The following is a 16,308-nucleotide window of genomic DNA, read 5'->3' as shown; positions in this document are numbered from 1 at the left end:
TCTGAGGCTTTTCTTTCTGTTTCTGGTCCAAACTGACCCTGGCTTCGATCGGGTAATGAGTCCTGGAATCGGTGACCTTCCTGAGTCCCCTACTGCCCTCGTCCAATTAGAGCACAGAGGCCTGGTCATGTGACCCTGCTAAACATGGTGTACAGGGCACACACTGAGGCAGAATAAATCAATGACAGATCTTTCTCTTGTTGGTTACTGTAATAAAATGGGTAAATAGGATGATTAGAATGATAACACTCCTACATTTGATTATAGGAAGCCATATAAGAGCCTTCATTAGGGCAGGGGTGAAAATAAGATGCTGCTTGTCAGGCTTGTGAGATTTCCCTCTCATATAGCTACATGTAGCACAAGGCCTGCTGTGACATTCAGGATGTTAACACCACAAAATATTCAGTCACCTAATTGGTTAATGTTTCTCAGTGGTTATGGGAAAAGCTGTGGTTTAGCTCCCACTTGGATAGCTTTGGTGGTTTTGTGACCTTTTGCCTAAGGTATGAAATAGTTATTGATTATACTGGTTTGAACATTTCTCTTCCAGTTCAACATGGATCGGGCCAACGCTGAGGAATTCTTTGAAGTTTACAAAGGGGTTGTGACCGAGTACACGGTAAGTATAGCATCCTGACGGACACACTGAAGGGATATGCTGTCTTTGATTTTTGTTGTTTTTGGCAATATTGCAAATACCATCCACATATGTTAGCTGGTAGTGAAGGCATGCATCATAGAGGTTAGAGGCCTCCCTCTGAAGCATGTGTTTCCAGTTAAACACGGACTCCTCACCAGTTAGCAGCCTTACTGGGAAACACAGAGTGGAATCGGAGACGGATAGCTGCCCGTTCTCACACAACAGCAGTTGACACTGTATCTGGCAAGGTGGTAATCTGAAAGAACCTTTCAGAGTTCTGTTGCGGTGAGCCTGTGTAGTGGTCCTATTCCTCACTCTAGTGACTGAGGCTGTGACAGGCATACTGTGCTCAGACATACGTGACTGCCCAGAGCATACGTCTGTGAAGGCTCCAGCACACATGTCGTTCACAGACTCCAACAGGGTCTGTCAAAATATACTGTGCAGACAGGCACGTCTTATCTGCGACTCTATATTCGGCTGTGCTGCCTGCCTGGTTGCCATGGTCACCACCCCCTCCCACTCTCGCTCATTTCATGGTGAGGTACCATGTCACATCACCAGTTAGCCCCTGCCTCCGTAAATACTCGTTCTGATTTGAGCTTCGGCTGCTTGTTTGTATGACCCAATAATAATTCCATTTACTGTGGAAAGTAAACAGTAAAAAGAGTAAACAGCTGCTGGTGAGGGACCAGGTCACGTCACGCCCCTATTTCCCCTCTCTCTCCATAATCCCAGCCTCTTCACTGCTTAATGCTATAGCCGCTAGTTTGTATGAGCCAATGATTACATCCTACCATGTGGTAAACAACAGCTTCACCTAAAACAGCCCATTCTCCACATTTTTCTTCATCCACTTATGAGAGCTTCCACTGAGATTGATCCCATTATGTAATTTTAGAGTGAGAAATTCAAAGGAGCCATAGTCCGGCCAAACCCCCCGCACCTCCTCATTCCCTTATGCCATAGCAGGTCATACATATGAGAACTAACACTGACCCAACAACAGCCCTACTCGTACTATTAATGAGGAACGCTTTGGCCTTTTATTTTAGCAAGTAGTGTAAAGGAAGGATGAGACCTTACATGGATGCATCTCTGAAGTGTAAAAGAACATGAAAATAGATCATGGTGGGCACGGCCATTCCCCTTCCTGTTCACCATTAGTGTGCTTCATCCAGCTCAGGTGCTGTTATGAGCCCTATATTAAGGCACTGATAGCAGGAGTATTGCCTTAGCTGACTTGAGCTTGAGCTCACTGGCTTGTGTGGTTGATGACAGTCAGGGTGCCTTAGTTTTCTCAGAGTAAACATGTTTATAATTATTCATTTTTTTCTTTTGGGGAGACATTTTTAAAGGTTAGGAATCACCAGATTCTGGGTGTCACAGTTTGTCATGTTCGACATCCCCATGTGTCTCCCCATGTGACATTGGTTCCCTCAGGATTGCATAGAAAGATCCAAAAAAACAACAGAGGGTATAGTTTCAGGCCAGAGATAAGAGACTGCACAATTAAAGTAGGATAAACAAAACAAAAAAAAATCATCTGTGGTAGTGTGAAAATGAATCCAGACAGTTAGTGTGGCAACAAACAAGCTCTTTGTTCGTATGTGTAGATTTTGAGTTTGTGTACACGGGACACTGCTAATCTCCCCTCTGATCTAATGTGTTGTGTATGGGTAGTTTTAGTTTTAGTGTGAACGCCCTGCTAAAATTGGATTCCCCCTTCTCTCTCTCTGCTCTCTGCCAGCTCTTAGCTTCCTAACATAATCACCTCTATTCCTCCTCATCCTCATCCTATTTCCTCCCACAATGTTACAGAAAGTATCTCATTAAACCAAGATTAACATGGTATGAAAATGAATCTAGCTTGAAACGACCAAGCCTTGCACAATGAAAACGATTGTTCACATATATTTACTTTTTATTTATATTTGTTCCTGGGGTACACCTGAAACCTGAGCCCACGCAGTCCACAGCTACAGTCCTGCAGCTGCTCAAATGTCTTTCCAAGGTCTGCTCGCGCATAATAGGCCCTTTCATTGCCACCAGGCTTAGCTTAGCACTGGATGCTATGAGTCGGCGCTTTTAACTCTAGCCTGTGTCTTGTAGGGGATGGTGGCGGAGCTGTGCTCGGGACCCTGCATGGCTCTAGAGATTCACGCCTCAGAAGCACCCAGAACCTTCCGAGAGTTCTGCGGACCAGCTGACCCGGTAAGTCCAGACTCTTGTAACCTTAAGCTCAGTGCGGTGGTTAGGGTGTGAAAAAGAGCTCCTCACAGCCCCATTCACCATAGCTTTGCCAAACATGTAAGTGGAAAATAATCACATAAACAGTGAGGAAAAAGTATAGGTTGACTGAAGTTCCTGGACATGAAAATGGGAAGACTATTAGTTGCATTTAAGCTGCATAGGCTCTGTCTCTTCTGGTTCTCCTTGTTTGGTTATGATTCCTTCTATTTCCGTGAAGTAAGCCACCAAATCAAAGCATTCATTGTTTCTCTGTGGACCAGATGAAATGTATACTGTCATTAGGCCCAGACCTGATGCATTGAAGTATGCACACAGGGTTGCCATGGCTACATACCCAAAACAAACCCCATATCTCCCATAATCCTTTGAGGGGCAGCAGGAAGGGAGGGAGGGAAGGAGTGAGGGAGGGGTAAAGAGAGGACTGAGCAGCCCCCCTGGCTCCTCTCTCTCCCAAGTCTACTTACAGTTGTGCCGATGCCAGCAGAACACACAAGGTGCGGACTGTCAGGTTGCCAGCTCTGAGAGATAACAATTGAAGTCAGTCCTTGGGCTAAGGGTTCGTTGGCCCTGTAAACTATTGGAGCGAAGGGACCTGATAATAGTGTGGACTTTGCCCATAATCAATGGTCCCAGTGCGCCCTCCTCACTCGTTCGCGTGCATGTCGGTGCTCTTTGAAAGAGGGCGCATTGTTGAAAGTGCAAGTGCTTAGCTGGACAGGCCGGGCTAGGTTGTAATGTTTCTGTTTGTGCAAGAGGACTACATGAGAGCTCCTGTCTCTGAGCTTGCCCTGGTTTGTAAACAACTGTTTGTCACTGAGTCTAAGACCTGCTGTTATTGCAGAAGAGAGGACTAAACTCACTGAAAGGCCAGAGAGCCGACTCATAACGTGAAGGTCAAAAGGTCAGAGCCATAGCAGGGAACTGAGGTGTTGAAAGAGAAGGCGTGGACTGGTCATAAACTAAACTTAACTGGTCTAAAGGTGCTCTTGCATAAAAGCAATAAAACAGAAAAGCTCTCAGTTAAAGACCTTTGTCTGTGGATTTCCACATAATGTTATCACTTGTAAAATCATTATTTTCGTGCTTTATCCAAGGAGACAGCCATGCAAATGTTATTTCCAGCAGCACGTTTTCATTGTGGTGGTTTTTATTGCTTTTCTCTCTTTGAAGGGAGAATGGGTTTCCTCTGAATGAGTCAGGCTAAAAAAGAGAAAACTAATTTAATGTCCTACTAAGGGGAATGTGTCACCAGTGCCTGTCCACTCCTGGCTATTTCTGTTGGAGGCATACTTGTGGCTGTGTCGTGGCCGTTTGAAATGCAGACTGGAAATGCCTCCCTAGGTCTGACCTCTCTCCAAGGTCAGAGCCGATTGCTCAATCATGGCTCCCGAGAAGGCTCCACCCTCCACCCTGCTCCCGCCCCCTTTACCAGCCAACACCGGAGAGAGAGCTCTGCATACAGTCCATCACTAGCAGGAGATCAGCTTGTCTGTCACTCTCTCGCTCTCTAAAGGCTTTCCCCTATATTACTTTAGCACTCCCTCTCTCTCTCTCTATCTCTCTCTCTCTCTCACACACACACACTCCTTCTTCTCTCCCTTTCTCTCACTCTCTCACTCCCTACCTTTCTCTCTCTCTCTCTCTCTCCCCCTCCTTTTTTCCTCTCTTACACTTACTGTCCTGCCCACCCTCTCTCTCTTTCCATCTTTCTCTCGCTGTTTTTCTGTCTGTCGCTTCCTCACTCTGCTCTGCAGTGTTCCTTTCCTTGTCTCCTCGGTTCTCCTCGGCTCGTTTCTCTCCTCTCTGTCTGTCACCCGTGTCCATTGTGTGTGTGTGTGTGTGTGTGTGTGTGTGTGTGTGTGTGTGTGTGTGTGTGTGTGTGTGTGTGTGTGTGTGTGTGTGTGTGTGTGTGTGTGTGTGTGTGTGTGTGTGTGTGTGTGTGTGGAGCTGCGTGAGTGTGTTTTAATGAACACAGATGGCCTGATTATGACACTTGTCACAGAGGTGTTGAGAGACTGCAGGGGATGGTTCTGGAGGGTCTGTGTATGTGTATGCTATGAACTCTAAACAGTCTGCTTGCCTGCCAGCCAGCCAGCCGGGGGGAAAACACTGCTCATCTCTTTAACTCTGCCTATACACATGTTGGTGCTTGTGTGTTAAGAGTCTGCAGCTTGTCCTAGACGGCCATTAAATTCACCATGGCTCAGGTGCAGTAAATACAAATGGAGGGTCCTACTAGTGTTTTGGTATAACTTGGCGAGGTACGAGTGTGTGTGTGTATGTGTGCAGGAGAAAGAAAGGGAGAAGGTGAGTGTGTGTGTGTGTGTGAAAGCCATGAGTAAATGTTTGTTCTGTCACTAAACACTGTGCCCCTCGCTGTTCAGCAGTTGGCTCCTAGAGATTTAAAGCATGACCTCTTGCTCAATTCGATCGCCTGATCAGTGGGAAATCCTGGGTGTGGTCGACAGCTTTTCTGGCGTGGAAGGAAATCATCATGACTCCTGTTTAAAGCGTTGGTGTATTACTGACACAGAGATATCATATCAACTCTTATTTGCTCAACTGCAAACTTGAAACAGTGCTTTACTCTGTAAACAACAGTATGTTGTATTTCGGGTGCAGATTCCTCAAAACGTCTGAAAGTAGAAAACAAGGTAAATGGAAGGTGGTGTTTTCCATAGTTCTGATATATATTAGTATTTATATTAATACATAGTATTTTGGCAATCATTATTGCCTGTGGTAAACAAAACACAAATATCCACATACTCACTTAGTTATTGAATTGTTGTTAAATAAAGCCCCCACTGTATATGGTACAATGGGGAAGAATGGAGGATGAGGTGAAGCCTTTTCTGATGAGATTTCACCCCTCCCTTGCTGTCTAATTGTGTCTACCTGCGGGTCTGTTTGTCTTTCATTTTAGCTGCAGGCTCCAAAATCCTTCCACAACTTGTGAACGAACTCGCTGTAAGTTATAGTCACGCAACAACATTGAACGGGCCTCGTTCCCGCACGTATCAGTTAAGTCCTCCGTTCAACGGAGAAAACCTGTCTGTCTTAAGAGCTTGGGAAGTAAGTGCTATGATATACAAAAACAAGGCTGATGCCAAAAGAGGCTTTGTCCTGTTTAGTGAACCTCCTAATATGTCTGGCTTACCTTTTAATATTACGTTATGTGTCGAAGGATTTTTGAGGGATGTTTAAAGGATTTCACCTTATCATGCACCAAATAAAGTTTGAATCTCTCTCAAAGGTCCAGAAAGATGTTTACTGAACAGGCATGTGAAAATGTTCTGCAACCCAATTGCTCACAAATGCAAACATGTTGACAATGTGACATTTGCAAGGCACTACAATTGCAAACAATTAAAATGCTATGTGACTGTTGATAGTACGTATCTGATTGGGGGAGCAGTATAGATCACTCGGGTATCTACATGGAAAAATAACTCAAATGATTAATGAATGGCAATCCAAATGGCAGAAATGTGTCTTAACACCTGTTGGCTGTTGATCTGAAGCCCAAATGAAGGCCTTGACCCGTTTGCAGAGAGAGAGTAATGGGGGGGGGATTCTGTGGCTTGTTTGGTCACTGACATAGGACCAGGCTTGGTGTATTCCCCTTGAAAACTCCCTAAATCTCTGTCCGCTCTCCTGTGGAACATTTGGACACGAGCCATGGCCTGCTTCGCTTCTCTAGTATGTAGCTAGCAAGACCATTGGGTATGCTATGTGACTGTGAGCTTTATCTATTTATGACCATAAGTTTCCGCTTAATTAGCAGAAAAGAGTAGGAGTCGGAATGCGCACTGTTCCTTTGAAAGTATCAGAGGAACATGTTCCGGAACTCACTGTAAGCATTCAGAAGTGGCCCTTGTGAGACGCGGAGGAAGTTTACAACGTGTTCCTGTGCACTGGGGGTAAAAGTGCCAGGGGTGATAAGCAAGCGAATGATCTGAAGCATTTGAAGTTCTGTGATTGCCAGAGGATACATTCCATTTGTGTTTTGACCAACCATTTGTTTATGGGATGGGATTGTAATTGTATGACTCATTTGTGGCTAATAAGTCATACAACGACATACTCTATGTCAGTGGCGGCTGGTGGTTTTTAAAGTGAGGGAGGAAGGACTGTGCGCCTGGTTGCCATTGGCCTGCTTATTCCGTTGGTTGCATAAGTATGTGAGATACAAGTTGTTTGTGGTGTTTTTGTGGACTACAGTACTACAAAATAGCAGGCAGGGATACAATTGATACAAAGCCACCAGTGTGGCACCATTGTTCTTAAAAAGCTGGTGGGCAGCATGTCTTTGGACTAGACAAGGCCAGAAGGAAAGGATGCAAAGCCAATTAGTCAAATCAGGCCTACTCTAGATTTGAAAAACTAAATTCTAAATTTTGGGCCTACCATTTGGCCTATTTTCCCCCTCAATTACTAAAGCTATTGGTTATTATTTGAATAATTGTATTTACAGCTGCAATTGTTTTAAGAAAAATGAAGACACAAGACCAAAAGTGATGCCATTTAAAATGCATCATGCTCTGAATCATTCACTAACATCCTTTCCACAATATTAAACAGCAAGTAACACAGGCAAAAAGTAAGAGAACATTATTTCAGAACTATAAACATGGGCTGTTAGCCTAACATTGTTTGTGGCAAATGTGGATGTTAATGGATGTTTCAGAATGTTGGTCAATGTTCATTGATCACTTAGGGGTGGACTGACTTTGACTAAATTTAGTAAACAGAAATATATTTTTATGTTTAGGCTATGTGTCTGTCTTAGCAGATGCTTATATTAAACAAATAGGCGTATGGAAAAAGTACAAACCCAGAGTAAATTACCTTTTGTTCTCTAAAATTGCAAAAACAAAAACTTCCTATAATTGCTGCTCAGATTATTACAGCTATCACTCAAAGTAGCCAAGTATCAGGGCAATGCCCAAGTGACAAGTAGGCTAATTAGAATAGATACGAAACACATTGCGTTCTGAAACATTCATTAACAATTTCCATTCAGAATGTCAGCTGAACGTGAACAGTCAGACTAACAATAGGCGTATGAACGATTTAAACAAAACAGTACAGCCGATTGTTTTTTTATGGTACCAGTGAGCTATAAGTATTTCGCATACCAGCTAGCATTATTACAGCAGCGGATTTACAATTGGGTTTAGTGACTTGGATTTTTGGAACAGGTTTCCCTGTTGTTTTGATACTAACCTTCTCTCTGTAGCTCAATGAATGAAACGGTTTGTTCAATAAAACATAAACAATATCTTCGTTCTCCATTGCACATCCTCTTTATTTGCAATCTTTCTACAACAATCTTTAAGGGTGATGTGTTATCGATATCCTTCTGCAGAATGGTTGAAGAGAGAAACTTCTTTCAGTATTAATGTCTAATCCCCTCCCTCCAACGCGAAATCCGTTGTTTATTGGTTAAGCGATGTTGGCGCAGACTCAGACGCTAGGGAGGTCTTTCCTCCCCTGGGCAATGTAAGTGAATGAGCCCCACGAGCCGCCAGTATCAGAGATAGATTCCATTAATCTCAATGGGAGCCAAAGGGAGGACGTCCTCCGCGCAGTCATTTCTTGTTACGATAGGGGGTGCTAATGTTATAAAATGTATAATAATTATAATATGCATAGTATTAAATTATGATATCAAACTGCATTTTTAAAGGAGTTTAGTCAGTTAAATTACAAAATACATTCTCAAAAAGTTTGGGGAGGTTCTTCCTCCGTTTCCTCAATGGAAGAGCCTCTTCTGCTCTATGTATGGTATCGAGTAGTTAGAGCCCTCTACTGAACACTTACTTCTTGATGTAATGGTTGTTATCGCATACAGAAGATATGACTCGTAAAAAATTCATTTGAGAAGTCACTGCTGTTATCAGAGAGCCTTTCACATCCATTTCTCTCCCTCTCTGTCTCTCTCTTTCTCTCTCTCACACACACACACACACACACACACACACACACACACACACACACACACACACACACACACACACACACACACACAGACCAGGAGTTTTGTGCGTCAAATACTCCCAGATCTGCTCAACCAAGTGGTTCAAACTAATTTGGTACAATTGCTTCAACATGTGCATGCTTAAGCTCTGTTTTGAGGCTTTATATGTTGTTGATTTATTTATTCAAAGAGCTCCTTCAGCCTTCCGTGTGACCAGTTTCGGTCTTTTTCCTCATAGCTTACTGACCAAAAGTCAGAAACCAAGAGTTTGAGAATAAATATGTCTCCTAAAAGTCTCCTCTAATGCACCAACTGTTCTTAATGAGGCCTGAGCAAGCCTTGTTCGTTGGCCATATTTCATTGGAGGGACTCACAACATCTTGTGTCCTTTTTCCAGCCAGTGGGCCGAGTGAGATCATGCTGGAAGGACAGACTGAACACTGCTGTCATTATGTTTTCAGGAAAAAAATGACTCCATGGTTTACGTCTGCCTGAGTCACCCTCCTTTCTAATAGATATGAGACAGCAGATCCCGTGGTAAAGAAGTCATGAAGAAGTTATGCTCTCTCAAATCTGCATTTGATCTGGCTGGCCTGAAAAAAAGCTGACCTCTCCAGAGGCTAGACATAGCTTATGTTTACATTCTCCTGCTGTGTTAATGCGTCAACCGGGGCCAGTTCGTATGAACCATATCAAGAACACCCTGTACCCTCCGCAACATGGTATCGAAAAATACAGATGACATTATAACAATCAACCTTTGTCAAAAATTAAAATAATAGCTGTGTTGTTATTCTAAGAATGCTGTTTCAGCCAGGCATCATTTCCAGTGAGTTGTATTAACTGTTATAAATGATTAAAGCGCTTACCTAGCACATAGACACAACAAAAATAAACTGTTGTTAAAAGCTCAAACACATCTTACAACTTACTCACAGTCACACAATATAACCCAAACAACTTTATCCTGCTTCCCAAAACCTATTGTATTCTCAGGATGTCATGAACAGTCATAAAAACGTTCTTTGACACGTGTGACCTTTGCGCTAAAAGGTATCGGCTCATGCAGATCATTGATTCCATAGAATAACGACTGGACATACCCAATCTAAGATGAATGTTAAGAGGGTTATTCCATAGAAATAGGAAATATTTATGCAAGAAAATCGAGCACAAACGTATAGTATGCTGAAGAACAATACATCTTCTGTTCAGTGTCTCTCACAGGCACCCTCGTAGCAGGGTATGTTACAACTTGAGGGGCTAGTGCAGTGGGTCGAATTCCTAAGGCCTTCCTAGCATGGGCATATAAAGCCTATTCTATGTGTAGTCTTTTGTGGCACAGCCGGCAAAGAGAAAGTTCCTTTGATGTATCTTATCACATTCTGTTTAACTGGTTGTGTGTCCATCGTACGACTGTTTAAAAGGTTGACTGCTACCTTAGTCATGAATGATATTAACTTTCCTGAAACAAATTCAAAGCCAAAAATTATTTGTGATGTTTCATTGAGGTCTATTTGCCTTCTTGGTGTCACATCCACAAGTGATTGCTGTGGTTTTTTTTCTACCACCCTTTATTACTGTTCTACTGCTCTCTGTGTCAAGGATAGCATTGAATGACCTTTAACTTAAAGACAAAATTGAAAAACAGAATAAAAAAACTGAATGTTTTTCTGCAGGAGCTGTTTAATTACATTTGAGTTGGTGTGAGAACCTTCAACAGGGGTTGAGCCGTAGTTTAACTTTCACTGGCTTTGTGTTCTAATGAATAATGGATTGTACAGATACTATCAGCTGACAAAGTTCAACTGGCCGTTTGTCAATGACTGACTGATCTCTCTGCTCTAGCCAGCCATATCCAACACCTCTAGAGCCACATTTAAGCACACTCAGCAGGGACTGACTTAACGTGTCTCAATTTAATATAGAGTCTAAATAGACATTTATTACGCTTGTGTCTTGTGTTGTACTCCTCCTGTTTGTGCTCAGTATGTCTCTACTCCCCCATACTCATCCTTACCTGAAATGGCTCTGCTGATTTGCTTCTTGGTTGGGAAACAGGCATCTGAAAATGCGCTGGGCAGGGAGCCTCAGAACCCCATCCCACCCCCCGGTGAGCTGAGGGTAAGGGACCCGGTGACCGAGAGCATGCTGAACAGGTTGCCGTGTAGCCTTGAACACCACCTCCTGCGGTGGTCCCAGCATGGCTGCAGCAGTCATGAGACCAGCCTCTGTCTCGTGATGCGCCCTGATGTGAGCGCTGAAACAAAGCGCCTCTGTCACTGGTCACGACTCCAGCCTCTTCCCCCACGTAAACCGTCAGTTAGAGGGACCCTGGCCCTGGCTGGCACTCTGTCACCTACCTAAATAATGCACTTGTTTGGGTGAGAGTTACATTAACATTTATATTTATTCATTAGGAAATGCTTTTATGCACAGCTACTCCAGCAAAGTACAGATATACAGTACATTTCATCTCTCATCTTTCTCGGTATATGTACTTGGTGTTAATTCTATCAGATAGATCACAGGATAATTATTTATTGTTAAGTCATCATGTCCCAGCATTGCAGCTATCAAAACAGTGTATTTCCTAAACCGATAGCTTACAAGTGAGTATTTGTGACAAAATGGCCTCTGTTAGCTAGCCAGCTTGAGTGAGTGTGAATAAGTAGCAGTTGGGTGTCAGAGGTGGAGCCGCGCCGCTATTTAGGTAGCTACAGTATTGAATAGTTGATACAGCTGTAATAATGGTGACCTAGTTATTCAGTAGATGGTGTTGTCTTCCTCTCTCGTGCTCATGTGCGTGAGCTTGGCACTGGGAAAATCGTCTTTGCCATCATTTAATCAGTTTTGGGTAGACCTTTGCGTTGTTAAAATGTTCCCACGGTTGACTTATGCCTGAATGTCATCTGCCTTTGTATGCTATTGACATTCTCAGAGGTTGTCCTCAGAGATTTTTACCCAAACAGAGAGAGCAGAACCACTGGACATCAGAGGCAAACAAGCTCATTCTTGCCATCCAGCAGTACTGTTTGTCTGGGCCATGGCAGTGTTGGTGACTAATAAACAGATCTCCTCTGCCACGGCTCAGCCCCAGAAAAGATTAACGGTTTTGTTTATGTACTTTTAAACTCCCAGTGTGAAACATATCCCTATTAGCATCAGCATTTGAATCAAAGTGTGTTTGGGGGACTCAGTTTCCAACCTGAAGTATTCAATTGATATCCATTTATATCCCTGTTTGGCAACTGAATCTTGGTAAGATGGATTGCCTGGCTGCTGTGTGTGAATTAAACCTGCTCATTTAGCCCGCTCTTGTTTTGGCACATTGCAGATTAAAAATACATTCTGGACACACCAGCTCTTTGTGCCGCCTGTTTTGTAGTAGCAGCAGCAGCAGCAACAGCAATAGGTTAAGGCGGTTTGAACAAGCACTCATTTAGTTCAGCAACAGGCTTCCTCCAGTCAGAAAAATAATACCATTGGTCATGAAACTGAACTATTAGCTCTCTTGCTCCTGCCTTTCCTCTTCATTTGTTTCCGCTCCTACCAAAAGTTAACTAATCAAGTTAACTAAAATGTTCCATATGCCAAGAGAAGTCATTCACTCCATCACCACCTCATCAGGACATCCACTACGGAGGTAATGTGAGCAGCGTGCATCATGCCTAACTGCATGTAAACCAAATTCTGTTTATCGCTTATTCAATAATGGGCCCGATGACAAAGCTTATTTAATTTTAATGTCACCCTTCTCTTTGTGCTGCGCATGTTGTTGTTCGCCTCCAATGGGAGCGAGGATCAGCCCTGTAGTAACCATGTTAGTGATCGCCCTCTCGCTCGCTCTCTCTCTCTCTCTCTCTCTCTCTCTTTCTCACTCTTTCTCACTCTTTCTCACTCTCTCTCTCTCTCTCTCTTTCTCTCGCTCTCTCTCTCTTTCTCTCTCTCTCGCTCTCTCTCTCTTTCTCTCTCTCTCTCTCTCTCTCTCTCTCTGGGCTTCAGTGCTGCCCCAGGGCATTGATCGGTGCTTAATTAAAGCACTCTTACATCAGCCTGTCAATGAAAGCAGGGGCTGTGCCATGTGACATCGACTGAACTTTAGCAAGACCTTCTCACTTTTTCCTGCAGTGTCTTTTTTTTTTTTCCAAAGCCACAGTTCAACCGTTGGGTTGGGGGAAAACAAAACAAACCGTTTGGAGTGTCATGCAAAATGTCAGGACTCACTTGTCTTCAGCAGCCTTCAATTTTGACAAACAAATGTAGCCCCTCCTTTTTTTTCTTTTTCTCACAGAATACTGCATCTTAGATCCCCCTTATTTACTCCTAACATCATTTTAAATAAATGCATTTTCAGTCCGGGGCCTGTTTTCCTTATTGAAGCAAATCAAAAGTGATGTTTTCTTTGCCCTGAGACAGATGAACAAAGGATCTTAATGCACTTTTAAAGAAAACATATCAAAGCTTTCCAGAATACTTAATACTCCACTGCTAAAGCTAACTAATGCTAATAACCTGTGTCTTATCTCTTATGCTGTGCTGTACTCATGACCCCCTCCAGCAAGGATGGATTTCCTTATTTTGGTCTTCTTAGTTTTTATTCTACTAACGTTCAGTTCTTTCCTGTGAACAGAGAGAATAGTTTTTTGCGCCGTCCTCCCTGGAGATAACTGTGTTGACTTAGGTGCCCCACCCATTCGGGCATCTTTGTGTTACTGTCATCACAATATGGGAGCAGCAGCTGTACAGCACGATTATGTCTGGTGTGACTTTTGTACAAATCCGATTGCACATGCACACACACACACACACACACACACACACACATAAACACACACACACACACACACACACACGTATATGCATACACTCACCCAGACACACACATATTTGCATGCACAAACACACATACCAGTTTGCACATGTGCACACACACACACACACACACGTATATACACTCACCCAGACAAACACACATACTGTGTATGCATGCACAAACACACAGACCTGTTTGCACATGTGCACAAACACACACACACACACACACATACACACACACTGTGCAGTGTGTAGCGTGCAGCCTGTTCTTCTGTTCAGGAGTGGTGCTGTAGTCAGACAGACCCAGATGTTTATCTGGCAGTGTCACTGAAATGGCACTGGTACAGATCGGCTCCATTTTGTCAACGAGCACAGAGACAGAGAGCGTGGAAAAGTGGGTGCTGCCTCGGGGTGCAGTGTGTGACGTTAGTTTGTCATCAGTATTGACGTTTCCCATGTGCACTGTGTGTGTGTGTGTGTGTGTGTGTGTGTGTGTGTGTGTGTGTGTGTGTGTGTGTGTGTGTGTGTGTGTGTGTGTGTGTGTGTGTGTGTGTGTGTGTGTGTGTGTGTGTGTGTGTGTGTGTGTGTGTGTGTGTTGGGGGTGGGGGAGGGGGTAGGTAGCGGACATGGAGCTGGGTTTTTATGAAAGCACACGGACAGGCAGAACTCACTGATGAGACACCGTATAAGACTCTGCAGCTCAGTGAGATTAGGTCCATTTCACCAGGCGCATCCTCGTCTCTGTTCAGGAGAAGAGGAATGTGCTGTCTCCAAAAGAAAATCAAGAGAGGACAGCTAATGTGCGCATCATCGTCTCTGTTCATGAGATAGAGAGAGGAGAGATAGTGTGCACATCCTCGTCTCTGTTCATGAGATCGAGAGAGGAGAGATAGTGTGCACATCCTCGTCTCTGTTCATGAGATCGAGAGAGGAGAGATAGTGTGCACATCCTCGTCTCTGTTCATGAGATAGAGAGAGGAGAGATAGTGTGCACATCCTCGTCTCTGTTCAGGTTTAGGGGAGTGTGCTGCCTTCAAAAGAGTCCGAGAGAGGAGAGATAATATCTTGTCATAACAAGAAATCTTAAAGTGGTCGTGGTTTGCACACTACATGATTGATCGGCGATAGGGGAGTCTTACATTATTAGATCTGTCACCTGGAGGAATCTCCGACAAACTGTGTCTGGTCTCCAAACTACATCTAGTCACAAAAACACACGTGAGAAGTGACACAGGGAATGACTCCATAGCAGGCGTAAGTTTCTTCCAACTAGATGGACGCAAGAAACAAGTTATTTGCTCACTGATTAGCAACCAGGAAGAAAAAGGAAAGAATATGGGTGAGCGAACAGTTTCTCCTTGAATTATCAAGATGTACCTCATCAAAGAGTGCTTACGATGGGCAATATGAGCAAGCCATTGCCCTACTACTGCCTGTTGTGGTCCTAAGGTTAGGATTGTCACATGAACACTCTCTTTCTACTCTCCGGGCTGCGCTAGGCTCATTAGAGTTCAATTAAAGTCTTTGGCTTCAGGTCACTTGTGGGGAACTAATGCAATTACAGAGAGACGACTTTGGCTGGGAAAGGTTCCAGCGAGCCCAAATCTCCGTTTCCTTTCTCCTTCTCCCCCAGTCCTCCAAGCACAGCATGTATCGACCGAGAGAAGCAATTCAATTACAACCATATAATCAGTTGGTGTACTGTGATACTTAAAAAAAATCTTTGACAAAAGAAATCATTGGTTTGAGAATAGAGTTTCAGGATGGAGGAGGAGTTTTTTTCTTGATGGCACGGAAGTAGATTTTGGACTTGTTTGGGGCTGTTTGAAGGGTATGTTAAATCCTTGGTCATTATAACCACTCTCATATACTCTCATATACTTTCAGATTATTTCCTGTTGAACTTTCACAACAACCTTTTTGGTTTCTTAACTTTTCACTAAAAGTGCAGTTTAACAGCATGACTGAGTGCGTAAAATACAGACATTATATGATATTATATTATTAGTGCTGTCAAACGATTAAAATATTTAATCGCGATTAATCGCATTTTTGTCATAGTTAACTCAAAATGAATCTTGATTAAATGAATCAAAATTAATCGCGATCGCACATTTTTATCTATTCTAAATGTCCCTTCAATAATTTTTTTCCATCATTTTCATTTTATTTTAATGCTCTTATCAACATAGAAAAGTGGATTGACTTGCTTTAAGCAATGTTTTATTTTATTGAAAAACAACATTGCCAAACAGAGCGGTACAAAATAAAATTATAAAGTGCACATTTAAGATAAACAAGGACTCAGCCTATAGTGCAGTTAAACCATGGCTTAATATATATATTTTTCAAGTTTGCTGTGAACATAGAAGTCAGGCCTCTTATTTCAAAAACAATTAATCATAACAGTTAGGTTACCAATAAAAGGTAAGCCAACTACTTCTGTGCTTTCAGCCAGCTGCCTGTTGACATTTTCAGACAACAATGAAGCTCACTTCTTTTGCACAACACAACTTTTAGAAGGTAAACTTTCTATTCAGAGGCTTTTTATCATCCATTTCGCCATATCGCGCTCACCATTCACTCATACGTGACGTTAGCCGTCTACACA

General features: G+C 43.1%; 1 protein-coding gene across 1 annotated transcript in view; it reads left to right on the top strand.

Moving 5' to 3' along the window:
• Positions 1-16,308, top strand: part of nme7 (NME/NM23 family member 7) — a 37,608-nt gene that overhangs the window by 17,479 nt on the left and 3,821 nt on the right. Inside the window, exons 9-10 of the mRNA XM_080832550.1 lie at positions 554-622; positions 2,756-2,857. Coding sequence (XP_080688676.1) covers positions 554-622; positions 2,756-2,857 — 171 coding nt within the window. The remainder of the gene's footprint in view (positions 1-553; positions 623-2,755; positions 2,858-16,308) is intronic.

Source organism: Sprattus sprattus, assembly GCF_963457725.1.
Source record: "Sprattus sprattus genome assembly, chromosome: 2".
Classification (NCBI taxonomy): domain Eukaryota; kingdom Metazoa; phylum Chordata; class Actinopteri; order Clupeiformes; family Clupeidae; genus Sprattus; species Sprattus sprattus.
Note: the sequence above shows the minus strand (reverse complement) of the source record. Positions and strands in the feature narration are given on the sequence as shown.